The sequence below is a fragment of the Aotus nancymaae genome, unplaced genomic scaffold (assembly GCF_030222135.1).
Source record: "Aotus nancymaae isolate 86718 unplaced genomic scaffold, 86718_ANA_hifiasm-v0.15.2.pri h1tg000089l, whole genome shotgun sequence".
NCBI classification, from domain to species: domain Eukaryota; kingdom Metazoa; phylum Chordata; class Mammalia; order Primates; family Aotidae; genus Aotus; species Aotus nancymaae.
This window is the reverse complement of record NW_026988504.1, coordinates 8,251,734-8,276,213: the sequence shown is the minus strand read 5'-3', so window position 1 is coordinate 8,276,213 and position 24,480 is coordinate 8,251,734. Positions and strand designations below refer to the sequence as shown.

General features: G+C 51.8%; 1 protein-coding gene across 3 annotated transcripts in view; it reads left to right on the top strand.

Moving 5' to 3' along the window:
- Positions 1–24,480, top strand: part of TMEM104 (transmembrane protein 104) — a 61,827-nt gene that overhangs the window by 301 nt on the left and 37,046 nt on the right. The window contains exons 2-8 of one of the 3 annotated variants that reach the window (XM_012453754.2): positions 423–533; positions 8,443–8,564; positions 11,198–11,279; positions 12,558–12,654; positions 13,309–13,389; positions 17,245–17,344; positions 17,758–17,863. In XM_012453754.2, the coding sequence (XP_012309177.2) occupies positions 489–533; positions 8,443–8,564; positions 11,198–11,279; positions 12,558–12,654; positions 13,309–13,389; positions 17,245–17,344; positions 17,758–17,863 (633 nt within the window). In that variant the 5' untranslated portion in view covers positions 423–488. Of the gene's footprint in view, positions 1–422; positions 534–8,442; positions 8,565–8,725; positions 8,951–11,197; positions 11,280–12,557; positions 12,655–13,308; positions 13,390–17,244; positions 17,345–17,754; positions 17,864–24,480 lie in introns of those variants that run through there. The other 2 variants (XM_012453753.2, XM_064369601.1) reach the window with 2 other exon arrangements.

Below are 24,480 nucleotides of genomic sequence, written 5' to 3'. Positions count from 1 at the left end.
AAGCCTCCAGCTCCCTGCCGTAGGCAGAGGTAGCAGACGGTTCCTTGGGCTCCCCTTTGTGATAGTGAGCTCCCGGTTCCTGGAATTAAATGGATGTAACCACCCCAGAGCCTGGAAAGGGGGCTCTTGTGGTGGGTGAAACTTCGTGGCTTTAGAGGCGCCTTAAATCACTTGCACTCCGAGCAGCATTGAAAACATCCATGCTGCGCACAGAGTAGTGCCCTGCACAGCAAGGGAAAAGTTAGAAGAAATCGTCCAGATTGCTGTCATCCAGGGTGACCCCTCCCTCGGGGATGAGTTTTGTGACAGATACTGGGGCCTTAAGTGTCTGTGATAAAAGAGGTGGTGGGGAAAGTCTGCAGGCCTCCTCCCACCCACTTCTCAGTCCATCAGTTAGGTGAAGTCTGCTCTTCTGTTTTAAGGAGCTGCGGCAGCCGCCGCCCCTGCACCTAAGGAACCTCTGCTGCCAGCCCTTCTTCACTTTGGAAATGGCGGGTGAAATTACAGAGACCGGGGAACTCTACTCTTCCTACGTGAGTGTGACTTACAGAACCTTTTGCTCACTGAAGTACTCCTGGCTTCTAGAGAAGCATGCTGCTTCATGGGGATAGGACTAGTGAGTGCTTGCTGCTTGAGCAGTCTCTGGAGGAAGCAGGATAGGGGAGTTCCATGAGGCAGCAGCTATGCTGCTGCTGTGGTGGCTTAGAATGCAAGTCAGGTTTATTTTCTTTTTAAGGTGTTTGTCAGAGTTGGGCAAGCCAAACAAAATCGCCGTGCTGTTTATAATGTTAATCTCGGGCCGTGCGCTGTGGCTCACGCCTGTAATCCCAACACTGGAAGGCCATGGTGGGATCACCTGAGGTCAGGGGTTCAAGACCAGCCTGGCCAACATGGTAAAACCCCATCTCTACTAAAAATACAAAATTAGCCAGGCGTGGTGGCACGCGCCTGTGATCCCAGCCACTCGGAGGCTGAAGCAGGAAAAGGACTTGAACCCGGGAGATGGAGTTTGCAGTGAGCTGAGATCGAGCCATTGCACACCAGCCTGGGCAACAAGAGCGAAACTCTATCTCAAAAATAAATAAATAAATAATGTTAATCTCAAGGCTACCACCACTTGCCTTGAGTGCTTCCCTTCAGATGAAGAGTGATTGACAAATGTTGACTATGGGTTTTGCTCATCTCAGCAGTTTGAAACCACTTTGGTCTTTACTGAATTTTAAATTGCACAACTTTTATAGTCTTGGATGGTGTAAGAGGCAGCAAAGGCATGCAGAGACTTCTAATTACAGTTTGGTGGACTGTACAATTAGAACAGTTAGAATGATTGATTCTCACTGTGTTAGGTCTGTGTTACCTCTCGCTGCCCCTCACACACGCTCAGTTTATTTTCTCTATGTGACATATGATTGGTCATGGTTTTTACATCACAGGGCCCTCTTGCCTGGATAAGTAGCTGGAGGGTTGGAATAATCAGATGGTTGACTCAGGTTGCTACCAGGTATCCCAGGCAAAAGCAGCACTGCATCTTCTTTCTAGAACTTGCCCTACCTTGTACACTGCCCTGCCTTGTACATAACTTCCTCGCCTGGGGATCCCTGTGCTGTTTCTGCTAGCTTCACAGACTAGTACTGTGGTATGATGGACAAGGAAGTGTCTTCAAGACACTTCCTTCACAGCTAGAAGAAAGCCCTCCTGATTCCAGGGTCTTCCTGTTGGGCCTGGGCCATTCATATATGGCATTAAAGGAGACTCCTTCACCTCTGTAATTTCTCAGGGGAAATCTTCCATGAACCATGGAATGGAATGAATGGTGTCCCTCTCATTTGTGGATATATGTAACAGCTCCCAGCCTCTTGCTGTCAGCGATGAAATGTCCATGCTGTCTGTTAATAGAAAAGTCACCACAGTTCCTGCTTTTTCTTACAACATCTATAAACTTAGAGATAAGGAAATGAGTCACCTCTATAAGTTTTGTAAGAAAAACTTTGACATGTCCCCATTTCTTGTGTCTACAGTTGTTCAAGGGGTCCTTTCACATGTCAGCATGTGCCTACAGGAAATCAGGCAGTTAAGCCTGCAAGCTTCAGTGCGCTCTGCTCTTTTTTGTTCTCCATTTCTTATGTGTTTTATTTCTTTCAGCGTCTTTGTTGCCCAGAGGGCCAGCTCTGGGCATCGGCCATAAACAAGTGCTTGTGTTCTTTTATACTACTGGTGAAGAGAGATGTAGGGAGGAGATGGGGGGGGGGATGATGTGGCGTCACCCAGGGGGTAGTAGTCAGGGTTCTGAGGGGAGAAGACACCTTCTTCCTAAGCGTTCCTTAACTCCCCTATCCTGGAACAATTCTTGGTCCTCTGTAAGACCAAAAGAGTTTGTTGTCACTGAGCCCAGATAAGCTGTGGAACTAACTCACTGCTGATGCTGCTCTGAATTCCCCGGCAGGCTCCAGCTCAAGACAGTGTGGGCAGAACTCTGCTCTGGCTGCCTTGGGAAACCAAGACACCAGGATGTAATTCATACATGTGCTTCAGCCCATGGTCACTGAGAAGACAAAGCCTCTCCTTAGCTCTTTATTGCCCCATTCATTGTGAGTTCTTTTCCCCTCCAGGAATTCCAAGGATGTTTGCTTTAGCTTGAATTATTCTGCCTAAAATATTTGTAACAAGCGGCTGAGCCTCCTGGGGAGCTCAGATGTCACACCCTCTCAAGGATAGTGCTGAACATAGGAACATGGTTCAGACAGGTACATGTACTCATAAGGGATCTCAGGACAGGCATGTCTGTTTGCCCATTTATGAGGACCGGGAGTGACACAGGACTGAAGTAGTTGTTGTGTGATCAAAACACAGGATGCTGTAGGTTGCGCCCGACCGAAGGGTCAGCGCTGAGGGTGCCTCTGCCCGCTGGTTCCTGCTGAAGATTGTTGCGGTTGCTTTCGAAGGAGAGAGCGCTCGTTTCACACCCTGAAATCCTAGTCATTGCTTCCACATCTTTGCTGCCTTCTGTTTCCTTTGACAACTGTCGGGGGAAGCTGTTGAAAAAAGATACTGGTGACGTCTGCCCCATGAAGGTCACGGGTGAGGCTGCTGGGCAGAGGAAGGCAGGTTGGATGCTGCACTGAGCTCTCTAGAGCATAGGGGAGCAGGTCAGCAGGGACTGTGCCTCCTCCAGTGCAGCCACAGAAGAAGAGCTGAGAATTGGAGGAAACTCAGTTTAGGCTGCATGCATTGGTCCTCATTATCGAGACTGCAGTAGAGCCTATTCGACAGCTTTCTGCCCCTACTTGCCAGGAGTCTGGCCTACAGAACTGTCCCATGACCAGTAGAAGAGAACGTCTCCTTTCTCTTCCTTCCCCACAGCCTCTCTTGACCCAGCCTATGGCTCAGCCCAGATTTGCTTCCTGCCTCTATGTCCCCTCCTTGTGATTGGCCCTTACTGATGACCTTTACAGAAGGTAAAGAGGATGGAATGCTCGCCGGGACTGCTGAAGTCCTCAGAAGACAGAGAGGGCCTACGTTACCTTGCAGGATTCTCTGAGCCCCCAGTAAGCACACAGGGCTTGCTTTGGAACTAAAAAAATTGCAACAAAGCAAACCAACTGCGATTACCCATTTCTGCTCCCAACTGCCAATAGTTTCTCTCTTCATCTCTTCATTCATTTCTTTGTAAAGTTCTTTTGTTTCTTTTTTGTTTGTTTGTTTTTTGAGACAGAGTTTTGCTCTTACTGCCCAGGCTGGAGTGCAATGGCACGATCTCGGATCACCACAACCTCTGCACCCTGGGTTCAAGTGATTCTTCTGCCTCAGCCTCCCGAGTAGCTCGGATTACAGGCACCCACCACCATGCCTGGCTAATTTTTTTTTTTTTTTTTAAGACAGAGTCTAGCTTTGTTGCCAGACTGGAGTGCAGTGGCGCGATCTCAGCTCACTGCAACGTCCGCCTTCCGGTTCAAGCAATTCTCCTGCCTCAGCCTCCCGAGTAGCTGGGATTACAGGCGTCTGCCACCATACCCAGCTAATTTTTTTATTTTTAGTAGAGATGGGGTTTCACTATGTTGGCCAGGCTGGTCTCAAACTCCTGACCTCGTGATCTGCCCACCTTGGCCTCCCAAAGTGCTGGGATTACAAGGTAAGCCACTGCGCCCAGCCAATATTTTTTATTTTTTAGAGTCGGAGTCTTGCTACATTGACTAGGCTGGTCTCGAACTCCTGGACTCAAGCCATCCTCCGACCTTAGGAGTGCTGGGATCACAGGCACGAGCCACCATACCTAGCCTAGAACTGTCACTTTCTTATGCCTCTCTGCTTTCTCTTTTCTTCCATTATGGGAACATCGTTCTCCATAAAGAAGTAGTTTTTATCCCTTCCTAAGTATTACTGCTAATAGAAGCAATAAGCAGAGAACAGAGCTGCAGGGAGGACAGACATTAGGTTGTCCGCTGGGGTCTATTCTGTTAGCAGCCTGCTTAAAATGCTCCAAAACATCCAACCCCCTGTCCCGTCCAAAAGGGCTCTGCGCAGTCTGACTGCAGCCTCTTCCAGCCCCACCCCTGCCTGACTTGCTGTGCTTCAGCCACACAGCCTTCTGAAAGCTCCCAGAGCCTGCCTGCCTCTTTCCCACCGTAGGCCTCTGGACCAGGAAGTGTCTCCCTCATTTCTTGCCTTGGCAGCGCCTTCTCATCCTCCAGGTCCCTTCCTGGGCTACCCACCGTTTCCAGTGCTTTCCCACTGCGTCTTCTCACAGTGCCCTGACTCTGCTTCACCACACCTCTCTCCAGCTGTAACCGTAGTTGTTTTCTTCCCAGGCTGGAGTGCAATGGTAGGATCTCAGCTCACTGCAACCTCCGCCTCCTGGGTTCAAGTGATTCTCATGCCTCAGCCTCCTGACTAGCTGGGGTTACAGGCATGTACCACCATGCCTGGCTAATTTTTTTTTTTGTATTTTAGTAGAGATGGAGTTTTACTATGTTGCCCAGACTAGTCTCGAGCTCTTCAGACAGTACGCCCACTTCAGCCTTCCAAAGTGCTAGGATTGTAGGTGTGAGCCACCACTCCCGGCTTGTAGTTGTTTGCCTGTTGTCTGCCTTCCCCTTAGAACGTAGCCCCATGAGGTCAAGGTCCGTATCTGTCTGGTTTATCATCGTATTCTCAGCTCCAAGCACAGGGCCCAGTTTGCAGAAGGCTCTTCTTGGTTGTTGAATAAACCAACAGAACTGAGCTAGCTAGATGACCCATTCCTACCCTTGTACACACGAGCATGGAAGTGCCAGCGACTGAAATTAACCTCAGCAAAAGTAAAAATGAGCTTGTTACAGACATTCACAGTCAAACTGTGACAAGCCATTCAGAAGACCAGCAGTCCAGCTGCTGCCGTCAAAGTTATTCTAGCAGCACCGCTCTGAGCCAGGACTCCCAGAGGGGAATCATATCATGATGATGCTGTGATCCAAGCAAGGCAGTAGGAAGATGATTCAAATTTGTTTTTATCCTTCTGGGATTTGTCTGTGAGATCAAATTGAGATTATGGGCTGGGCACAGTGGGAGGCCGAGGTGGGCGGATCACTTAAGGTCAGGGGTTCGAGACCAGTCTGGCCAACACGGTGAAACCCCGTCTCTGCTAAAACTTCAAAACTTAGCCGGGTGTGGTGGTGGGTGCCTGTAATCCCAGCTACTCCAGAGGCTAAGGCAGGAGAATCGCTTGAATCCAGGAGGCGGAGGTTGCGGTGAGCTGAGATCACGCTACTGCACTCCTGCCCAGGTGACAGAGCGAGACTCTCTCTCAAAAAAAATAAAAATTGAGATTGTGATGTCCAAAACCGGATGATGAAAACTCTCAGACTCACATCAGATATAACCCAAGAGGGGTCCAGTGCAGTCAGCTGAATGTTCCCATCTTCAGGCTGTGTGCCAGGCACCCTGAGAAATGCAGAGAGAAGTGAGATGCAGCCCACGGCCACAGTGAGCTTCATATTTAGCAACAGGGAAAAGAGAACCATGCCAATATCTGAAACCCAAGATCAGGCATAAGAAGTGTTATTGCCACAAGGATTCAAAGGCGGGAGGCAAGACAACTGTGGGATCCTGGGAAGGACTTTGCGGTAGAAGTCGCATTGGAATGCGCCCTGAAGGCTGGGTAGGAATTGAGGGGCCGGGGAGGTGGCACCAGAGGGCTTAGGTCCTGTGCCAGGTGTTCAGGTACTGCAGGCAGACTGCTTTCCTCTCCACAAGGGGTCCTCTCATTTGTCTTGCTCTCAGATGTCCAGTTAGCACCTGCTGGGGAGCCTGTCCTCTCTAACCACTGCCCAGCCCCTCCTTCCCCCCGCCAATGGCCCCAAGGCAGGAGTTGTCCATCTCTATTTCTTCATGTTTTTTTTTTTTGAAATGGAGTCTTCCTCTCTTACCCAAGCTGGAGAGCAGTGGCGTGATCTCGGCTCACTGCAACCTCCGCCTTCTGGATTCAAGCCATTCTCCTGCTTCAGCCTCCTGACTAGTTGGGATTGCAGACATACGCCACTGCCTAATTTTTGTATTTTTAGTAGAGATGGGGTTTCACCACGTTGGACAGGCTGGTCTTGAACTACTGACCTCAGGTGATCTGCTCGCCTCGGCCTCCCAAAGTGCTGGGATTATAGGCGTGAGCCACTGCACCTGGTCTATTCAGGCTTAAAAAAAAAAAATAACTGAGTCTGGGAGAATGGGCACCAATTTGTGTATTTCTGATCACAAATTCAGCATGGCTATCTTAGAAAAGCTTTAAAATAGAGAAAAGCGCATCTTTCTAAGAACAGGAAGTGAAAATGAGAGATGGGTAAGCATTCCCAGAGATGAGGTGTTTGTCTTTTTTAATGATCAGAAACAGGTGGTAAAGCATACAGTAAGTCGCCCAATTTAGCAGGATATAGGAAGACAAGTTAGGAGTCTACTGCACCAGTCCAGGCCAGAAAGATTAATTTGAATTGTAAATAAGGATAGAAGCCAGAGTTAGCCACAACAGAAGTGCCAGAAATAAAATCACTAGCACTGTGATCTGGAGGGGAAGGAAGGCGAATGTGGCCACTGATGGGATGTCTAGGTGTAGGTGACTAGCAGGCAGCTGGACTTGAGGTCTTCGGAAAGGTTGTTACTAAGAGAAATCCACCGGGAAAGGAAGTATGTGCTTGGTGGAGCCCTCTGCACCAGGAAAGGAAGCAGATGATGCCAAAATAGGGGTGGGCTTCTATCTAAAACGGAGGATTGGCAGGGGAGGAGGCTGGGGGACTAGGGAGCATCACAGAAGGGCAGGGACTCAGGCCAGACAGGAAGCTCATGGCTGAGATCTTGGAAAGGGAATCATTGTAACTGTGGGTTGTTTAAAACCTGAAGTAACAGCCAGGCACAGTGATTCATGCCTCTAATCCCAGCACTTTGGGAGGCCAAGGCGGGCAGATTCCGAGGTCAGGAGTTTGAGACCACCCTGACCAACATGGTGAAACCCTTTCTCTACTAAAAATACAAAAATTAGCTGGGCGTGATGGCACACACCTGTAATCCCAGCTACTTGGGAGGCTGAGGCAGGAGAATCTCTTTAACTTGGGAGGCAGAGGTTGCAGTGAGCCGAGATTGTGCCACTGCACTCCAGCCTGGGCAACAGAGTGAGACCCTGTTTCAAAAAATAAATAAATAAATAAAAACCCTGAAGTCGGTGATCTGAGAAATCACCCTGAAGTTGGGTGGGCATGGGGGTGAGGGAAGAATGGGGAGTGGCTGCTAATGGAAATGGGTTTTTTTGGAGGATGATAAAATGGAATTAGGTGGTGGTGCTGGTTGCACAACCTTGTGAATATTACTAAAACCCACTGATGTGTGTACTTTAAGTGGGTGGATTTTATGATATGTGAATTATATCTCCGTTTTTTTCAAAAAACATGAAGTTGGTCTGGGGAAAGGGATGGAGAAAGGGAAGCATGAATGTCCGTGTCCCAAAGGACAGTGGCAAGGATAGGTGAAGAGGAGCCTTGAGTCACATGCTCAGTGGTCTTGGAAAAGTGGGTGTTTCTTTGAGGTCAGCATTATGTGCTCACCTTTGTGCCAGGTGCCCCACCTATGTTACTCTGTCCCCAGGAATCCTACAGCCTGGTAGAGCAGAGCGCTGACATCTGCGATGCAGCTTTAGGAGGGGATGGCAGTGGTGATGGCGGGAAAAGAGACTGAAACTGATCGTGGAGACGTGAACCCCAGGGCTTGAGTCATCCACCTGTTAATGTTTGGTTAACAGGCTCTGTGGTTGCAGAGCCTGGCTCCTTAGTCCTCAGGTGTGATTCTCCTGTCCTGCCTGCTTTCCTTTCTCAAGTCTGGCCTTCCGGTCTCCACAGTGGTGCCATCACCCAGGGTCATTCCTTGGGAGCGGTTAAGGGGAGAGGTTGATTAATTTCTGGGCTTGAATGTCACCTCTGTCGGTTCCAGGTTGGGCTGGTGTACATGTTTAACCTCATCGTGGGCACGGGCGCGCTCACCATGCCCAAGGCCTTCGCCACTGCCGGGTGGCTTGTCAGCCTCGTCCTGCTGGTGTTCCTGGGCTTCATGAGGTGAGAGGCAGCAGGGACTTTCCCACAGGGGCTGGGAGTGGAGCAGGAGGGAGTTAGCCCAGGAGGCCCGAACATGAGGGCACTGAGGGGTGGGGAGACATCTGTCTACCCTGTCTTTAGCTCAGTGAGTCCTTGCCAGGGTAGTCAGAGGGGGGACAGTAGTCACAGAGGCCTCCTGGTGGCTCATGTTAGTGGAGCGGCTGCACAGCCCTGATCAGATAAAAGCCTGGACATCCACTAGGCTTTGGAATTTCACATGATGCTGGCCTCTTTCTTCCCCAGATTTACATCCCCTGCTATTAAATGTAGGCTTTATTAACATTACCGTCAAGTTTTGCTGTCTGAGAAAATATCACCCAGCCACAGAAAAAGGATCTAACAAACATGTAAGGTGATATGGGAAATCAGCTTGGAATTTAGAATTTGCTTAAGGTAATTCACAAAGTAGGTAATAAACACATGCCAATGGGCATGATCAAGTGTGGCACTCGCCTGCCGTGTACCTCCCCAGGCCTTCACCTGCTCCTTGACCCAGGTGTGTGAGCCTCACCAGCGGATGCTTCCGGGAGGGTGGGTTCTACTTGAGGCTCTTCTCAGGGATTCCCGCACACGTAGGGACTGGTCTGAAGTTGTCAGCAAGTGCCCCGGCCAGGAAGGGATTTAGGACTAGGTATTACAGTCTTCTGTAGTCCAGGTAGGAATCCACAAGCTGTAGAAAACAGATGGGAAGGAGCACCTGGAAACACCTCTCCTGAGAGAGGCAAGCCCCCCATCTGTACACCAAGCACCCTTCCAGGTACTGAGGGAGCCTCACCAACAAACATCCCTGCCTGTGCAGACTTGACTTTATTCTATGGACACAGACAGTGAGCAGTGAAGATAAGAAATGGGTAAACTGAAGAGTAAGCTGGAAGGCAGCGAGTGCTGTGGAAAAAGAAAGGCATAGCAGGGCGAGGGGACTAGGATGCTGGGGGAAGCAGGGTTTGGGAGGGCTGCTTCTAAGTGAGGATCTGAACAGGGACGGAGTGGGTGCCGGTGGAAGGACTAGATGGAGCTTAGTAGTTGGCGCAAACTAAGATGTACAAGAGGCTGAATGGGGTAGGAAAACGCTCGTTGTTTCCAGTTTCTTCATGCATTTCCTTTGGGGAGTTTGGAGGGTGAATCTTGGGGCACTACTGGTTCATTACCTACTGTGAGCCCTGGCAGCCAAGAGCTCTGGAAGTGCGTGTCCTTACACGACTCTGCTGTCCCCTTTAAAGGACCTTCAGCACAGGCAGCCATCCGAATGAGAAGTGTTCTTTGGGGGCTCTCAGGTAGAGGGTGCCACACCCCGCTCCTTGCTCAACCCATTTGTGTTTGGACATGATCAATGAGTTGGCCTTGTGCAAGCAACCATGAGAAGTCTCTCTATGCCTGAATTAAGATCGATTTTAATTTTACTTCCAAAAAGAAGGGTAAATCCAAAGCCCTTAAAATGGTCACTTAGGCAAGATAATGAGAAACCTTTCCAGGAGGTGCTGAGGTGATTGGAATGGGGGTTTCCGAGCTGGCTGCTCCCCCAGGGTGGGAGTAGGTATGGGTTTAACTGGTTTAACCTCATCGTGGGCACAGGCGTGCTCACCATGCCCAAGGCCTTCGCCACCACAGGGTGGCTTGTCAGCCTTGTCCTAACTGGTGTGGGACCAAGCGACTCAGCTCCCTCCTGACCTCGGAGCCGAGCGGTCAGCCCCCCAGCTGTCAACACTCAGGGAGGGGCAGGGGTGAGTCTGGTGGCAGAGCTGTCCTGGCCTCAAGAAAGCAGGAGATGAATGTTCGTCCCCCACTGTTCCATGGCAGAGATGGATTCATACCTCAGGTTTAATTAGCAGGAAGGCAGCCCACTTCTGTACCCTCCATTAACAAAAGCGTTCGTGCATTCTAGCTGTCATCTAGGTCTCTCAAGTTTCTTTAAGAGGAAAAGAAAAGATGATTGTTCCAGTCTAGTCTGACTTCTTGGCAAGCATCTGATGCCACCTCCCAATCTCCCTTTCGAATTAGGCCATAGAAGTGCAAGCTTATTTTAATATTAGCCAGATTATTTGGAAAGTAAAAAGTACTGCCGAAGAAAAAAAGGATGGATTCCGGAGCCAAGTGCCCATTGCCAATTATCCATGCCTGCGCTCCTTCCATTCGTGTATGTAATTGGGAGGTGACCGCTTGCCTGTGTCCTTGCAAGGTGAGGTGAAAACTGCCTGCTGTCCTTCCAGAACCTGGAGGGCCCTATGTGAACCAGCCTCCCTTCACAGAGCATCCTTTGGCGTCTCCCCACCACGGCCCCTCCTGGGTGTGCAGCTCAGCTTGTCCCAGCACCACCTCTGCCCCCAGCTCCCTCTCTTTTTTGGGTTGTTTCCCTCCCATCACTTAAATCACGCCCCTCTCTCTTGTGCACTGGAAATATGTTCTCACTGTAGACAGCAACATCAAAGCATGCACACCTTTTTATGAGGTAAGACCCACCTCTAAGGAACACCTCTCAGAAAAGAGAATGCTCCGGGCTGGTGGGTCTGGTCGTGTCTTTCAATGGTGTTTCCCTTCTCTCTGTGCCTCCTCCAACCTCCTGTCTGCCTTTGGTGCTGGGCACGCGCCCCCTTCAGCTTCGTGACCACCACCTTTGTGATAGAGGCCATGGCCGCAGCCAACGCGCAGCTCCGCTGGAAGAGGATGGAGAACCACAAGGTATGTGTGTTGCCCTCATCTCCAGCCCGTGCCTCTGTTCCGTTGGGTACCCAAGAGGCGGTCTCAGCAGCCTGTTCTTTTCCTCTCAGTGCGTGGCGGGCTCTCTCCACGGTGCTGCTCCAGGAACGCAGTCCCAGAGCTGAAGCTTAATGGCCACCTAAAGTTAGAGTACAAATGGAGCCTCGTCCACTTTCCCGTCTTGGCCTCAGGCCCTCCTGCTCTGACCCACACCCAGCTCAGCTGTTTAGAACCTTCCTACCCAGGAACTGCTGTCACTTATTCCTCCACGGCTTCTAATAGGGCAGCATAGATGTGCTGAGAGCTTCCTAATCCCATACAGATGCCCCGCAGAAAAAAAGAACACAGGGGCTGGCACGGGGGCTCACGCCTGTAATCCCAGCACTTTGAGGGGCCAAGGCGGGAGGATCACTTGAAGTCAGGAGTTCAAGATCAGCCTGGGCAACATGGTGAAACCCCATCTCTACTAAAACTACAAACGTTAGCCAGGAGTGATGATGTGTGCTTGTAAACCCTGCTACTCAGGAGGCTGAGGCACGAGAATTACTCGAACCTGGGAGGCAGAGGTTGCAGTGAGCTGAGATCATGCCACTGCGCTCCAGCCTGGGTGACAGAATGAGAGTCCATCTCAAAAAAAAAAGAGAGACCAGGCGCAGTGGCTCACACCTATAATCCTAGCACTTTGGGAGGCCGAGGCGTGTGAATTACCTGAGGTCAGGAGTTCGAGACCAGCCTGACCAATATGATGAAACCCCGTCTCTAATAAAAATACAAAAATTAGCTGGGCGTGGTGGTAGGCGCCTGTAATCCCAGCTACTCTGGAGGCTGAAGCAGGAGAATCGCTTGAACCCAGGAGGCGGAGGTTCCAGTGAGCCAAGATTGCGCCATTGCACTCCAGCCTAGGCAACAAGAGCAAAACTCCGTCTCAAAAAAAAAAAAAAACAAAGGAAGCAGGTTCTCCATTGTCCCAGGGCTTTTCTGTAGAGTTACTTGCTCCTCTTTTTTATTTTTTGAGACAGTTACTTGCTCCTTTTTTTTTTCTCTCTCTCTGTCACCTAGGCCGGAGTGCAGTCTTGGATTTGCAGCTTTCTGCAGCCTCGACCTCATGGACTCAGGTGGTCCTCCTGTCTCAGACTCCCAGGTAGCTGGGACTGCAGACGCATGACACCATACCTGGCTAACATTTTGTATTTTTTTGATGTGCTCCTTTTTTTTCCCTTGTTTTTCTCCCTCCTCCTCATCTATCCCACCACCTACCAGGAGGAGGAAGACGACGACTCCTCCACAGCCTCAGACAGTGATGTTCTCATCCGGGACAACTACGAGCGGGCAGAGAAGCGGCCCATCCTGTCTGTGCGTAAGTCTTGGGGTCCTAGTGGGCCCACACTTCCCTCTGGACCACAGGGTTCCCTTTCTTCGTGGAAAGGGCCCTGGGGAGTCTCCCCACAGACTCCTCTGGCGTTTCCTGCTCTCAGATTCTGAGCCAGGCCCTGTGGTAGAGCAAAAAGAGCAACAGGGCTTCAGTCCTGGACACAGGCCTGGCCCCTGCTGGCTGGGCTGCTTACTTAGATTTGCAGTTTGGTGAATTCCTTGACCTCTGTGCCTCAGTTTCCCCCCTTGTTGCTGAGATGATTAAATGCCTGGTTCCGTGCCCAGTGCTCCCTGGAAGCTTAAGTAAATATCGTTCTGTGGCATCTCTTCTTCCTCCTGCCTGTCCCTCACGTCCACACACGCCGCTGCCTTGCTTTCTCCTCCCTGGTGGCCTGGGCTGGGCTGGGCTCCGACACCCGCTCTCCCTTTCACCCCAGCAGGAGTGTCTCTGAATTCCCTTTTTTTTTAAAAAAAAAAAAGACTGTTAAACCATTTCAAGCAGGAAACATTAGGAAAAGTTTTCTCGAGTTTGGACACTTAGGGATTTTATGGTTTAGATGATTCAGTGAGGTCCACACCACCCTCTGAAGCTCTCCATGTGAAGAACCACTTCCTCTTCCTTGTTCTTTTGGCTCCACAGAGAGACGTGGATCTCCCAACCTGTTTGAAATCACAGACCGGGTGGAAATGGGACAAATGGCCTCCATGTTCTTCAATAAAGGTAGAAGTTCTTTTGGGGGTGGGGTGTGGGGAAACGGAGCTGGTGCTTCCCTGCAGACCTGTACTCTTGTAATGAGGGTTCCACCCTGATGGCCAGGCCAGGGGCAGAGCAGATGGAGGAGCTGCTTCCTCAACACCTGAGAAGCCACCTTGCTGACCTGTTTTCCTGGATTCCTCCCTGTCTGTGGGCATTAAAAATAAAGAGGTGACTTCTCTAGCAGAAGTCAAGAACCCAAGGCAGCTACTCCAGCAGAGGTCAGGAACGCAGGCAGCTACTCCAGCGGAGGTCAGGGACCCCAGGCAGCTACCCCAGCGGAGGTCAGGGACCCCAGGCAGCTACCCCAGCGGAGGTCAGGGACCCCAGGCAGCTACCCCAGCGGAGGTCAGGGACCCCAGGCAGCTACCCCAGCGGAGGTCAGGGACCCCAGGCAGCTACCCCAGCGGAGGTCAGGGACCCCAGGCAGCTACCCCAGCGGAGGTCAGGGACCCCAGGCAGCTACCCCAGCGGAGGTCAGGGACCCCAGGCAGCTACCCCAGCGGAGGTCAGGGACCCCAGGCAGCTACCCCAGCGGAGGTCAGGGACCCCAGGCAGCTACCCCAGCAGAGGTCAGGGATCCCAGGCAGCTACAAAAGAAGTTTTTCCTTTTCCTGCAAAGGAAGCTGATGGAGGCTGGCTGTTGGTTTTACACCTCCTGCTTGATTGCCTCTGACCTTGCCCTGTTCTGGCCGATTCTGTCTGGAATAACACCTGACAGCAATAGGATCTGCCACACGCACGCCTGGGCCTGGCTTCCCAGTGGCCGGCAGAGGGCGCTAGGAGCCCACAGGCAGGCTGGCCGAGTGGGCCAGGAGCCCTGGAGTGTGGTGGTGAACCTGCTCCTTCCTGGGATCTGGCTGCAGTCAAAAGAGAGCTACCTAATTCTGGGGTTGGGTTGTTGGGTGTTACAGTGACATCTTATACCTCCATGGCAAATCTTGTTCTTTTGGAAGATGAGCTATTTAAGAGTTTAGTGGCCGGGCATGGTGGCTCATGCCTGTAATCCCAGCACTTGGGGAGGTCAAGGCAGGCAGATCACCTGAGACCAGGAGTTAGAGACCAGCCTGGCAAACATGGTGAAACCCCGTCTCTATTAAAAATATGAAAATTAGCCACGCATAGTGGTACACACCTGTGGTTCCAGCTACTCCAGAGGCTGAGGCACAAGAATCACATGAACCCAGGAGACAGAGGTTGCAGTGAGCTGAGATCACACCACTGCACTCCAGCCTGGGTGACAGAGTGAGACCTTGTCTCAAAAAAAAAAAAAAAAAAAAAAAAAGAGAGAGAGAGAAAAGAGTTGAGTTTTTAATGTGCCCAGACCTTATTTCCGTTTCAGTGAGTCAGACACATTCTCAGTTCACCCTTCCCCTTGCAACTGTCTTGGGAGATTTTGCCCCTTTGTCAAAGCCCCATTTGTTGAATGGGCTGCCCCACCAGTTCTTTCTAGTCTTAAATATGTCTGCACTTAACTTAGAGCTGGGGGGACTGCAGGAGCTAGAATCTCCTTGACTGCTCTTTAGGACATTAAGCATTTAGTTTGTTATTGGTGGGGCGATGTGATTATTAGCCAAAGGCCGCCCAAGGGCCCAGTTCACCCTCCCTGCTGGACTGGCCTCACAGAAGGTTTTCAGAATTCATCAAAACCAACTGGCCAGTTCAGCCCGCTTCTGTGCTTCTCCTTTGTTCCATTTCTATCCCTTCCATCTCACCAGCCTGAGCAAGCGTAAGCGTCTCCTCCTGGCAGCCACACAAAGTCCCCTTCCAAACGCAGTCTTTAAAATAAAGTGCACGCTGGAGGGAGGACATATGCCTTTTAAACCTCCTTTCTCAAATTCGTGTTCTGCAATCTGCCCTGATTTCTTAAGATTCTAGGAACCAGCGGTTTTACCTTTTATCCCCCCATCACAGAGTAGACTCCTAATTTGCCTAAATCTAACAGAAAATAAAGATATTTGTCTGAGATCAGCCTCACACTTAGAGGGAGTCTCCTTCTCTACCCCAGAGTTTCTCAGGCTTAACCCTGTTGATGTTTGGATGGGAGAATTTCTCTTTGTGGGCCTGTTCTGTGCCTGGTAGGGTTCTGTGCCTGCCCACTAGTTGCCAGTAGCACCTCCTAGTTACGACAGTCAAAACTGTCTTCAGATATTGTCAGATGTTCCCAGTAGAGTCTGGGAGGCAAAATCACCCCAGCTAAAAACCTCCGTTCTGCCTCATTCCTGATTCACAAACTGTCAGATTGTCATCTTCGCCCTTGGTGGGGCTGCCCCCTCTATAGGAGGCTCCCTTAGGGTCTCGGCTCATTTTTTGTAATCAGAAATGCAGGCCTAGCCATCGATGTCCTCTCAGGAAGTTCATTGATCCTCTTATTTTGTGTCTAGTAATGAAATTTATTGATCAGGGAGGGCCAATGGCAGTTTATAAACAGAGCTGATGCCAGAGTCCATTGGCAGGTGGAGGAAAGGCTGGGAGTGGGGCGGGGGACAATGCGTCCTCTCAGAGCTGAATGCAAGCTGGAGTGCACGCTGTACCTGGAGCCTGGGCCTGAGTGACAGGCCAACCCCAAAGGCCGCTAAGCTTGGACATCAGGCTAGCTCTGACATGCCAGGGAAGGACATGCCATATTCAAAAAGCGGGTGCTGAGACCCTCCTGGGTCCCCTCAAGAATCGTGTTTTCTCAGCCTTTTCCCCCCAGACTCCTAGGAACAGAGCTGACCTCACATGGCCCAGGAGTAACATGTCCTAGGCTTTCCCTTGGGGACCCTGCAGGCTCTTCTGAGCCACCAGGATTAGAAGGGAACTGTCACTTCATTTTTCTTTATGTTCTCAGAGAAGCCAGCAGCTTGAGACCAGTGACATCAAAAACGTGAGCATCTGTCTGAGCAGGGGTGGAGACCGGTTGTCTGGGCAGTAACCCTTAGGTCGTAGGGCCCTGCCGCTCTTTTCAGAGCCCTTGTACCTGACCTTTCTAGCTGGAATCATTTGTGGAAGATGACCAGATGGGATTCTTCTCCTATCATAGGTTAGGAGACGACTTGCTGGGGTCCTGAAACAAGTCTGATGGAATCAGGACTACAGCCCCGTGTTCCCAACTTCTTGTTCAGCCTCCTGCTGGAGTGAGAGGGGAAAAATGTGGCCTCTGCAGCAGGAGTGTCGGCGTCACGCACCTTCCAGAGTCAGTGCTTCCCATAAGAAGGAAAGAGAGCCTGTCTTGAGCACCGTCCCCCGCAGAACACCAGGCCACCGTGTGCTTGCGATCAGTCAGATTCAGAATGAGGCACTTGGCCTTTGGAAATCAAGGGCTTTTTACCCTTTGGATCTCAGCTTCAGAGAGCTGGGCTGTTTCCGTCAACTTCTCTTTGCTTCAGCTCTTCAGTAGCAATCTCTTGTCTTAGAGCCTGGTGTTGCCTGACACCGGAGGGGGCCCCCAGCCCAGATGCACTCAGGGGTTCAGGCTCCTGACTTGGCACCCCTCCTCCCTCCCGAAGCCTGTCCCAAGCATGAAGGCACATCTGGTTCCTCCCTGGCCATGCCAAGCTTCACACTCACCATACACCTGTCTGGCTTCAAGATCTCTCTGATCCTCCCAGCCTCGCTGAGCCCTCTCAGGTGAAAGTCATGAGCTGATCTATCTCCTGTCAGCATCACAGTGTAGCCAGCCAGAAAAAGAAATAGGACTTTGGGGTCATTTTCCCACTTTTTATAGAAAGTAAACAGCTTGGAGAAGTGAAAGCTATGGGAGAGGTAGAGATTTAGTCAAAAAAAAAAAATGCAGACATCTCTTTGTGGCTCCCTGACTGATGGCTGTGTTCCTTCCAGTGGGGGTCAACTTGTTCTATTTCTGCATCATCGTTTACCTGTATGGGGACCTCGCCATCTATGCTGCTGCCGTGCCCTTTTCCCTCATGCAGGTGACCTGGTGAGTTCCCCCCAACCCCCAAGCTGACTGTAGCCAAAGGGGCTTCCTCAGCCAGTCAGCCAGAGCGTCCAGGGGACAAGCACCATGCTGAGTGACTTCATTGCGTCTAGGGAATGCAGATTCCCAGGCCCTTTTCTGCACAGACCACAGCCAGCCGTGCTCTCTGTCCTTAGCTCATGTCACTGTCCCCTTCCCTGCCCCACTGGGCTCCCACCAAGGGCTCCTGAGTCATTGGGAAATGGTGCTGCAGGAATAAGGAGGGTGCGTCCTCAGAGATGCATCTCGCAATGTGGATTGTGAAAAGTCTGATTGTTGGTGCTCAGGCAGCTGTGCAGGGAGTGGCTTCTGTCTCCCCCAGCCAAGCCAAGTGGCCTCGCTGAGCCTGGGCCTGCTATCATTCTCTTTATCAGCAGCACCACTGGCAATGACTCCTGCGGCGTGGAGGCAGATAGCAAATACAACGACACTGACCGGTGCTGGGGGCCCCTGCGCCGTGTGGACGCCTACCGCATCTACTTGGTGAGTGTCTGTGCCCCAGCCCAGCCTGGGCAACTGAGGGCATCTGAAGTGCCTTTACTTCCTGGTAGAACCCTTTCCCTGGAGAGGAGGGTCTACCCTTCTCCACACTCTGGCTAAGCACTGGGGCCTTGGCGCCAGGCAGAAATGGATTGCATCACTAAGCGTCTAGCCCCCAAGGCTCCTGGGAGCAGGCCTCAAAGTCAAGCGTGGTTTGGAGTAGGCACTCGGGTCATAGCCACCAGATTCAAGACCGTGACTGTTGTAAACCTAGCTCAGGCTCTAGGGCCACTCTCAGCAGAGTTCTCCAAGAGTGCCAGATCTCATTTTCCAGAAACTTCCATATTTTGACCTTACTCCTGGGCAGCCCGAGAGCATATGGTTCGATGCTGGGTCTAGCCATAAACATCCTCTCCAGATAAGGAAGGATCAGCCCAACTCTCTTCCTATCTTTCATCCTCCTTTCATCTTCCCAGTGGACAAAAGAAGATGATGAATCTCCAGGCTTGTTCTTGATTGCTTTGTGCCATTGTTGGGGGCAGGGAGCCGAATAATATGCCAGACAGGTCCTGGATAATAAGATACAAAACCAGAGACGGTTATTTATCTCTGCCTACTCTGGGGGCGGGACTCAGAAATGTTTTTCTTTAACTGTTGCAGTATCTATTAATATTCTCTGCTTCCTCTTGGTCCTCCTCAGCCCTGACATAAATTTAGGTGTGCCAGGTGACACACAGTTTGACACGTGGCCACTTGGCTGATTTGGAGTGGGGAGGCAGGGACCAAGAGAGAGCCAAGCTTTTCAGGGAGCTGGCCTCCTGACTTCATTATCCCTATCTGAGTAAAGGTTTCCACAGGCCCTGCGGGCTATTTGGTTCCGGATTTGTTCACCCCAAGGAGCCACTGAATGGTTTTTCTTGCCCTCCTAGTCCCGCTCTACAGACCTACTGCAGGAACTCTGTGGCCTGGGCCACGTGGGTGTTGGTTTTCCTCTCTGCATCTCTGGGGCCATCGGCTAATGATCTGTGTTTCTTCTCCTGCACATTCAGCTGTGGCTAGCAGTTTGTCTTTTAGTAGAACTGCATCTGATTCCTCCGTCACACATCTGGTGGGAATTTGGTAGCAGGTTGATTGTCTGGCACTCTTCTCCATATCCCCCAGCTTTGGGGCGGGAACAGGAACCAGCATGGCAGCCAGAGGGGAGAACCCAGGCACTAGCAGCACAGCTGAGGCTCGTTAGCCTCTTAGCACTCAACAAACCATGAGTGACAAAATTAGCAAAGGTATTAGTAAGTGAAAGTCCCCATCTGGATCTCTAGCAGGGTAGATGGGCAGAAGGAGGTGGTGGAGGACAGGGTTCGAGCAGCTCGCACAGACACGGTAGCATGTTCAGGACTGAGCAGCCACAGCAGAGCCAGTCTAGTGGGTCTTTGCTGGGGATGCGACTGGAATCTAAAGACCCTGCTGGGCACACTCCCCACCCACCAGCAAAATGGATACTGCGCTGGGAATATTGGCTGCTGCCATTTGCCTGATAAATTATTTAGAAGCGTTATTCTTGCCTTGTTAAATGGTTCCCTCACTGATTCCTATAAACCTTCCATATGATGGAAGCCTCTCTCCCTGGATCTCAATAACTCTCTAACTGAACAGAAGGAACGCTTCAGGAAAGCAGACGGGCATTAATTACTGCCTTCATTGCCCAGATATTGCATGTATAACTCATAGAGCTAATTGTCATCAGAGCCTGCAGAAAGCCACGAAAACAGGAAGCAGAGGCTGCAGAACAGGAGTGGAGACCCTGGCTACCCACAAGTGCCTTCTCTTTCTGGGCCAGTGACTGTATCCTTCCCCACACCCCAGTACCCTGCTGGGGGCTTGTGTTTGCTCCGAAGGCTTTTGGTTTGCATGGGCTCCTCTATCCAGTTTGGAGAAGTCAAGGCAGATGGGCCTTGGTGTTGTCTCAGAAGTCACTTCTCAGTTTTGCATGTGGCTCCCAGGGTGTGAGGTTCTGCAGAACAGTAGCCTGCTATTCCCATGACCCCAAACTCTGGTGCTTTTATCGCTCTGCAGGCCCTTCCCCTCCCTCGGTGAGTTGGAAGGGGCAAAGTGACTGGAGGAAGGGGTTGGCAAAGATGTGTTTTCTCCCTCAGTCCTGAGCTCTCCTGCGAGTGAGGACAGCATCTTCCCTCCCAATTCTGGCCTGCAGGGCTTATCCCTGTGCATCTTTGGAAAGGTCAGGGGAACTAGCTTCCAGCAAGTGGCCCCTTGGGCCCCAGAGGAGGAGGGCTGTCCTTCCCCCTTGCCCCCTAGTCATTCTGTTTCAGAAGATTGTCCATCCCTTCTAGAGACGCCGTGCGGCCTCTTACCACCAGCTATTTCTGATTTTGCTGCCAGCCAGACTTCACTCAAAATGTTCAGCAAGGCAGCAAGCAGGTTGGGGGAGGATTGAAAGCACCTCCCTACCCTGCACACAGATCTTGTTTGTCTCAGGTAGATGATGCCCCTACCCAACCTGCATTTTTAAAAGGGGCCTACTAATAATCTCTTCTTCATTGCCATTCTGCAGCAGTAGGTTCTGGGGGACAGAGATGCAGACTTTTATATTGTGATCTAACTTTCAGAAAGTCGTCTGGAAGCGATTTCTTCTGTGTCTTCCCAGGAATGCTCCTGAGACGCACATGCACAGTGATAATCCTTGCTGTAGTAACTGTCTCCAGGGCTGGCCTGTGTGTAGCATCATGGTTACCTAGAAAAAAAGCCCTTGACCTTCACCAGTGGAAAATTCCAACCCCTCTCTTTGCACCTGACGACCCTCATCCACGTCCTGTGCTTCCCGGCGCAGCTGATATGAGTCACTTTCTCCCTCTCCCTCCCTGGAGGAGCCACAGAGCAGGGTGCCATGGGGCGGAGGTCCCCTGAGTCACTTGCTGCTTCAGTGGGCTCTCTGGGGTGTCCCAGCAGGCCACTGCAGCTGGAGGCTGTTATTAGGGCCCATGGAGATTATCATCAGGATCTGCTGTCAGCTGGCCTTGGATTCTCAGGCCCTCCCCCGCCCCAATCATCCCTCCTGCTCTTTTGAAAAATCAAATGGGAACATGTGAGATGCTCCAGCTCTTTCAAACAGGTAACCTTGCCTCCAGGCTGGGGAGCATCTCAGGATTCTTTCTGCAGTTTCTCCGGCTTTGGTAGACAACACAGTCAGAAGTTGTCATTTCATTCCTTCCTCTACAGCACGAAGGAGCCAGGGACCCCTGGTGAGGTGATAGGATTGTGTGCGAACCAGTTGCGTTTGGGACTCAGACTGTCCCAAGTGTCTGGGATGCAGGCGTGTGGCACTCTCCCCTGGGATCGAGGGCACTACCCAGCAGCTTTGTTGCACTTCCTCATTCCTGCATCACCTGCCAGCCGATATTCCTGTCCCCTCCCTGGACCCATCCCTCCTCCTAGAGAGAGTCAGAGGGAAGCAGTGTCAGAGGTGACAGTGGGGACTCCCAAGTGCTGAAAGCCTCTCACCGTTAGGAAGAGTGAGCAGCAAGCAACATTCACCGCTCACAGGTGGACAGATGCTACTGGGTTGCAGGTGGCCCTGCAGGTCCCAGCTGAACAGAGCTGGGAGTGCAGATGGCAGAGCGGAGCTTATCCTGGCTGGAGACCTGGTCGCAAACGGCCGTGTTGAGCAGGGGGCCTCTTGTTGGCTGCCCTGGGACAGGACAAGGTCACCCTGGCCGCCTGTTCTGCCTTGAACACAGGAGCTGTGAGATCCACCTCCAGGGCACAGGTGACTTGGGAGAGGGATATGGCCTGCAAGTGCCTGGCTAGTGCCCTGCCACCCCCTGTGACAGAGCCAGTCCTTCCCAAGCTCCCCCCAGACACCCCCTTGAAGAAGTGGAGGGCCAGGGGGATTTCTGTCTGCTGGCCTCTTCCTAGAGGGCTAGGTCAGCCTGAGATTCAGGCTCACGTTGACACCAGAAGGGTCCTTCCTTCCAGGCCTTTGTGACAGCCCTGTTCTCTCTCCCTCTGCCAGGACTCCATCTTGGCTCCCTCTCACATGGCAACACTGGCCTTTGTCTGTTTGCAACACTTAAAACGGTGTGCAGTCCCCATTTCAAAACCAAATGGTTTCCTCCTAAAATAGTACCACTCAAGGAGAAAATATCCTTTTCGTGAGGGTGCAGATGGATTGATGTGCCCGCATGGCAGTGCCTTGCGTGCTGTGAGTGCCCCGCCCTCCCACGGTTTACCTTGCTTCCGTGTAGCATGTATCAGTGACTTTTGACTCCCAGCCACACAGTAAAGTACACGGCATCATCCCATTTCACAGCAGAGAAAACTGACTCAGAGACAGGGGCTTCCTGGGATCCTGGAGCTGAAGCAGACAGACAACTGCTCAACTCTTTGGCCTCTCAGCTCTGTCCTGCCCTGGTGACACAGACTTGCTCCATTTGCCCAAGACTCAGGTCCGTGGGCTCTGCTTTGGGGGCAGCCCCCACTGCCATGCACAGGCCGGGGCACGGAGCACCTGTTCTCAGCCCTGGGAGCCTGACGTTTGCAGGCGGTTGGGGTGAAACAGCCGAGTGTGGTCCCTGGTGAGTGAGCGCCTTTGCAGGTCTGCCCGTCATTGTCACCGACTCAATCAATGCCCCGTCTGCCTTGGTACCCCTCGCTCCTAGATAGCAAGGCTAGCTTTTCCTGGGCACTCAAGTAGTGTTGGAATTAGTGCCTCTTCCCAAGGACACTTCTTCCCCTGCCGTGGTCTCTGTTCTTTCAGCGTCAGCCAACTGTGCCCTGGGGCTGTGGCATCTGCTAATAAGTGGGTCACTGCTGCCTTCACTTGAATATTTATTCTTACCAGTGCTGGGGTAGGAGGTGGCCTAGAGGAAGGACCAGTGAAGAGGGAAGATTAGAGAAACAACAGGTTTTAAGAATGGCAGTGACCACCAGACTGGAGACTCTCAGGACTCTGTGCTGCCCGCCTCCCAGGCACTACTCCTGTTGCTTTCAACGTCAGTGGTGCCCCCAGAGCACAACTCCAGAGAACACAGGTGAACGCTGCCCCTCGGGTTTGTGAGTGAAACGCAGTCAGACAAGAAAGGTGGCCCGGGGAGGGCCTGGCAAGAACGTGGACAGGAGAAGTGAGCTATCTCCGTGGACAAGTCTAGTGGGTTGGCCCGTCTGGAAACAGAAAGCAGGACCCTCAGCCCAGCAAGCAGGCAGCCTGGCGAGAACGTCCCTTCCTGGGCAATGTTCACCCTCCCATCTGGCTCACACCAAACCAGGTCGAGTCAGAAGGAGACTCCAGGATGCCCGGAGGGGGAAGGGTGTTGCTTCCAGGGTTGGGGACATCCAAGTGCCCCCTTAATAGGATGGCGACCACTGGGGGCTCACTGGGGTGACCCGGGAAGCCCATCTTCTTTCCTTTCCTTTTCTTTCTTCTCCCTCCCAATGCACCTCTTGTCAGTTCCTCCTCATTCAGTTCTGGAGACTCCATAAGGGTCGAGTTTGTTTTGCCTTTCACCCTTTCTTCCCCTCTCACCTGTGGAGATATGCCCATCACCCCTGGGTGGCACCACAGGTGCACTGAGTGCAGTTGTTCAAACCTATGCCCCCCACTGCCAGGAGTGGGACTCAGTGAGGCTTCGCGGTGTCTTCAGCCAGCTTTGTGTGGGGTCATGAGCCCCTGAGATTCGTGTCCCAGGTCCTTTTTGTCCCACAGGTGCTAAGCCTTCTGCGTTCATCCCATGAGATTGGGTTTCAAGGAAGAATTCATTTCTTCCCCGCATCCCAAAAACGTACGTGCCCGTGTCCACTACGCAAACAGAGCTGAGAGTCTAATGCTGAGTGAGCTGTAACTTCAGGCAGTGACTGCGCTCAGACTGAAATGGTGACTTCAAAGGATTAGCTTGTCTCTTTTTCAAGGAAATCAATAATACAGGGACAGGCCTGTGTTGTTCTTGCTTGCTTGGTTTTTTCCTGAGGAGCTGTCTGTATATCTTAGACCAGGAATGGCTTCTTGTCCTTCTGTGTGCTTTCCATCCCCCCACCCCTTCCTAAATGAAATTCAGGTTGCCTGTCACTCACTCCGACACTGCAGCTTGTCTCGCTAACTCTGGGCCAGGGACAGCGTGAGCCCCCACCACCCCTCCCGTTCTTCCACCACTGTTGCTCCTATCTGAGTCTGGCCCCCTTCCATCCTTTCTTCCCCTCACCTTGCTGAGGACACCACAGTGACACCTCCCTGAGTCACCCTGTGACTGCCTCCTACACCCTCACCCCCAGTGCCCTTGGGGGTTTGGCCCATGCTTCCTCCTCCTGCTCAGTGAGAGGGTTGCTGTTTTTGTTTTTTGTTTGTTTGTTTTGAGATGGAGTTTCACTCTTGTTGCCCAGGCTAGAGTGGGCAGCGAGCTGAGTGGTGTGATGTCGGCTCACTGCAACTTGCACCTCCCACGTTAAAGTGATTCTCCTGCCTCAGCCTCCTGAGTAACTGGGATTACAGGCATGTGCCATCACACCTGGCTAATTTTTGTATTTTAGTAGAGACGGGGTTTCTCCATGTTGGTCAGGCTGGTCTCGAACTCCCGACCTCAGGTGATCCACCCACCTCGGCCTCCTAAAGTGCT